This window comes from Habropoda laboriosa, unplaced genomic scaffold, assembly GCF_001263275.1.
Source record: "Habropoda laboriosa isolate 0110345459 unplaced genomic scaffold, ASM126327v1 scaffold134, whole genome shotgun sequence".
Lineage (NCBI taxonomy): Eukaryota > Metazoa > Arthropoda > Insecta > Hymenoptera > Apidae > Habropoda > Habropoda laboriosa.
In genome coordinates, this window is record NW_017100266.1 from 792,196 (window position 1) to 796,757 (window position 4,562).

At 29.7% G+C, this 4,562-nt stretch overlaps 2 protein-coding genes across 4 annotated transcripts in view; one reads left to right on the forward strand and one right to left on the reverse strand.

Annotated features, from left to right (window-relative positions):
• LOC108573263 (protein kinase C-binding protein 1) overlaps positions 1 to 1,186 on the reverse strand; it is a 6,122-nt gene extending 4,936 nt beyond the window's left edge. For 2 of the 3 annotated variants that reach the window (XM_017935661.1, XM_017935660.1), the window contains exon 1: positions 326 to 412. The gene's annotated coding sequence lies outside the window, so the exon portion shown is untranslated. Of the gene's footprint in view, positions 1 to 325; positions 413 to 478; positions 576 to 676; positions 818 to 1,157 lie in introns of those variants that run through there. The other variant, XM_017935659.1, reaches the window with a different exon arrangement.
• A 430-nt stretch (positions 1,187 to 1,616) lies between these two features.
• Positions 1,617 to 3,921, forward strand: LOC108573325 (myotubularin-related protein 9). Its single transcript, XM_017935732.1, has 7 exons — positions 1,617 to 1,772; positions 1,854 to 2,019; positions 2,108 to 2,400; positions 2,486 to 2,589; positions 2,720 to 3,024; positions 3,115 to 3,438; positions 3,521 to 3,921. Exons 1-7 carry the CDS (start codon positions 1,617 to 1,619, stop codon positions 3,919 to 3,921), a joined length of 1,749 nt encoding a protein of 582 aa, XP_017791221.1.
• The last annotated feature ends 641 nt before the right edge of the window (positions 3,922 to 4,562 follow it).

Here is a 4,562-nt window from a genome sequence, read left to right on the forward strand (position 1 = left end):
AACAGTAAAAAAATTTTTCAAGAAAATTTATATACTGGAACTTTGTTAATAGGAAACATTTAATGATGTTTGACTAAAATATTTTCCATTTCCTTCTATTCATACATTCTCACTTGCTGCTATTACATTTTTATTTCCTTTAATGGCAAGATTTATAAAATTTGATTACAAAATTTATATGTAAATAAGATTAATTATTTTACAGTATTATTGTGCCGATAATATTAACAATAATATAGTACAATGTAGTATATCAGAAAGATGTACAAAAAGGAGATTTAAACTATATCTACTATTATAATGAACACAGAGACAAAACAATTACCATGTATGGAATTCGTACACGAATCCGGAAATAGAAACGATAAAAATACTTTAAATGATTCCTATGACTTAAAATGTATTCGGTAAATCAGATAAACCACTTTTAATACAAATCCAAAACAACATGGATAATCGAAATATATCTCTTACTAACACGACATTGCATCAAAAGCATGAACATTCCTTCCCCCTCCTACATATCAGGCTTCTTACTACTAGTGTCTCCATCACTCGGTAATATTTGTAGTTAACTATAAAAAAAAACCACGTGATGCTTGAATTTTACAGTCTGTTATAACCAATGATACGTTTTTAATATTGCAAGTCAATAATATTATAAACTATTACATACCTACGCCTATTTCTCGCATTTCATTATGCACGTACACTTACACATGTGTACTTGACGATATATATAAATAATATGTACTTCTTCCTTTATTTAGTTTTTATCTATTTACTTATTTATGTATGCATATGTGTATACGTTTCTCTGAAAATAAAATGTATTCGACAGGAGTGATGGTCCACTTCTTCTTCTTCCATTAAAAGAGGTTAACTTTTATAAAATATTTAAATGTTTAAAATAAATATCAAATAAATATGTACTTTTATTTCATGCAATTTCATGCAAATTCTATTATAATTTTTATCATATATGCAATTCTTTTTAGTCATATTAAAGTGATATACGATGTTTGTTGTTAATTTGTCAACTGCCTTCTTAAAGCACATTCAAACGTTTCTGATATATTTTGTAATTGCCAAATATATACGTGACGATAAAAATATAAACCAATAATATTTTGTAATCGCTTAATATTAAGTCGCACCTTATTTTCAAATAAATACACTCAAGAAACAATAAATCACAATGTAAAACGTTTCTTTATTGTATGTTAGGTTACGCTCCGCAATAGGTTATACAAATATACAAGATCATGTGCTTCCCTCTATGAAAGCTTTAATAGGTTGCGAGTAAATCTAACGCTATATATATATATATATATATACATATGTAAGTATAGTGTAACGATTGACGATTAATTTTTTGAATTTATGCTAGAACAATTGTATAGAATAGATACATTTTTTTAAATCTAATGGAGACATTAAGTATTTATTTGTAAATCTAAATGTGAACCTGCGTTTGTTATTTTGACTTATTTGATAAGTTTCTAGTGATGTTTGTATAAGATAACAGCGTTAGGTTATGTAGAACTGTCATAACAAATTACATTTTTTTAAAAATATCAATAATTAATATTTACAGCTTTTGATTGAAACGTATAATGGAACTTTGTGATTTAATATTAATTCCAAATCTTGACAATGTCATATTAATAGATAAAAGTGATGGAAACAGTAAGAACATTGATGGAACACTGTGCATTAGCAGTCACCATCTTCTTTGGTCTTCGCGGCAAGGCGATGGACAAGAGCTTTGGGTATTATTCATAAAGAAAATTGCTTTAATATTGGACATTATTGTGTATGAAATTTTACTCTGTCTTTTAAATATTTTTTAGCTATTATATCGAAATATTGATCTTATAGAGAAAAAATTGAACACTCAAAGTCCAGGTGGTAGTATTATATTAAAATGTAAAGATTTTCGTATTCTTCAATTAGATATTAATTCAACAGATGATTTAACAAATGTTGTATTATCTATAGAAAAATTAACATCTCAAGGTAAAATATGTGTAATTTTACTTTTACGTGTATGAAATATATTATATACATGTCTTATGTTAATTCTTAATTTTTTTGTTTATTACAGAGCAAACTTTACAGTATCCCTTTTTTAATAGACCACATATAACTAGTAATACCATGATACAAGTAGAAGATGGATGGACTGCATTTATCCCTGTATCAGAATGGTCCAGATTATTAACTGCTTTTGCAGATGAATGGCGCATTAGTTATTTAAATAAGGACTATAAAGTTTGCAATTCTTATCCTTCTGCTGTTATTGTGCCACGTCACATAGAGGATAAAATTATAATATCCTCTGCTGGTTTTAGAGATGGTGGAAGATTTCCTGTTTTATGTTACAGACATGAAGGAGGGGTATGTAATGTGGTAAAGCAATAGATCTGATGCATGTATGTATGTGTGTATTTGATACTTAATAAATGGTGAATCAACATTACAGAGTTTTTTATTAAGAAGCAGTCAACCAATGTGTGGCACTAATGGTAAAAGGTGTAAGGAAGATGAAAGATTATTAAATGCAGTGTTAGGTCCAGGTAGACGTGGGTAAATATGTTTGTTAAGAGATATCATTTATTTAGTTTTAAGAATATCAAAAATGCTCTTATAAGTGCATCAATTGTACTAAAGTTATTTGCAATCTAGCCAACTTTGCTAATGAAAGTTCTGTCAATAGTTACATAATAGATACAAGGTCTGTTAGTCAAGCTCAAAGTTCCAGAGCGAAGGGCGGTGGTACTGAAATGGATGCCGCTTATCCGCAGTGGCGGAAAGTACACACAGCTGTTCCGCGACCACATGATTTAGCAGATAGTTTTTTTAAACTGATAGAAGCTTGCAATGACACAACGTGTTCTACTTCTCAGTGGATTTCAAGGCTTGATAATGGTGGATGGTTGTCTGCTGTACAAAGTGCTTTAAATGCTGCTTGTGTAACTGCTCAGTGCCTTCATAAAGAAGTAGCAGCTGTGTTAGTTCATGGTGCGTAATTTATTTATAAAATAATTATGCAAATGAAAATATATTACTTATAGTTCTAATAAATAAGGATATGTGTTATGCTTTAAACAGGAAGTGCTGGTAGAGATTCTACTTTAGTGGTAACCAGCTTAGCACAAGCAATACTAAATCCGGATTGCAGAACTGTACGTGGCATTCAGGCCTTGATCGAACGTGAATGGATACAAGCGGGCCATCAATTTTTTAGCCGCACACGTCATGGGCCATACCATTCATCGAATTCACAAAATTCAACGCATGCCCCGACTTTTCTTCTTTTCCTTGACTGCCTTTATCAACTTCATTATCAATTTCAATTTAGCTTTGAATATACAGTAGAATTGTTAATTGAATTATACAATCACGCGTATTGTTCCAATTATGGAACATTTCTAGGTATTTACTTAATAACATTACTTTCGTTTCAGTATTATCACTAATTTAACATCTTACATATTTCTATATACAATGATTTTAGGTGATTCAGAAGCAGAAAGAGTTAGTCTTCGGTTATCCGAACGGACGTGTAGTTTATGGTCATACATAAATCAACCGGAAACATTAGAGAAATGGTTGAACCCTTTGTATGAACCAAATTCTGGAGTTATTTGGCCTAGTGTGGCGCCTATTAGTATTCAATTGTGGAAAGAACTTTATCTTGCCCACACGAGTGCTGCCCCATGGAAAGGTTTACTATCATGTATAAAGCAAATAAAAGAAAATTATGCGGCCGTACGGAAAGTTGCCGGTCAATTAAAAATTCAAATTAAACGAGCAATAGAGGAAATGCGTTCAAACCCTGATATATCTTATGAAGAGGAAAATCAAGATGAACATACTTGTATAGCACAATTAAGCTTAGAATCTCAAAGCATTTGATGTTGTAGATCGTAAAAATTGAAAAAAGAAAAAAAATTTCAAATCATACAATATGCTATCAATCTGCCTTTATTTATAACATAAAGTTTGCATAAAAAAATTCAGGTTTACCAAAAATTTATCACAATTCCAAGGTTCCCGTTTACATTATGTACTTTTTAAACCTCTAGATTTCTATAATTAACTTTTATAACAATATGATAATGTAAATACAAACATAAATAGTATATACATGTGCATACACACATAATTCATTAATATTATTTATATTACACCATTTAAACAGCTTACTATGTTACGCATATAATTTATATTGTAAATTTAAATGAAATGTTTGATTCATACATTGCACGCAATATTATACAAAGTACGTAACAGAGAAAGTGAAATAACTCACAATTATGTCATAACTAGTCGTTTTATTTCTTTGTTTTTTTTTTTAAACTTCCATTTAATAATTACATATAATGGACTTTAATGAAAGGGAATAAAGAAATGCGAAACCGAAATAGAATATTCTATAGGGGAATTAAAGGAAACAGTAATGTTGTGCATATATTTTCAGAGCACATTACGTCTGTTATCGAATTTTCTGTTTAAAGATAAGAACATTATTCGCGGGAGGCTAAAGACAAGTTTTT

Excerpts from the sequence above, each read along its gene's own strand:
- LOC108573325 (XM_017935732.1), top strand. The coding sequence starts at position 1,617 with ATGGAACTTTGTGATTTAATATTAATTCCAAATCTTGACAATGTCATA. Across the intron at positions 1,773-1,853 it reads GCGATGGACAAGAGCTTTGG|CTATTATATCGAAATATTGA; the intron begins GTATTATTCATA and ends AATATTTTTTAG. Across the intron at positions 3,439-3,520 it reads CAATTATGGAACATTTCTAG|GTGATTCAGAAGCAGAAAGA; the intron begins GTATTTACTTAA and ends CAATGATTTTAG.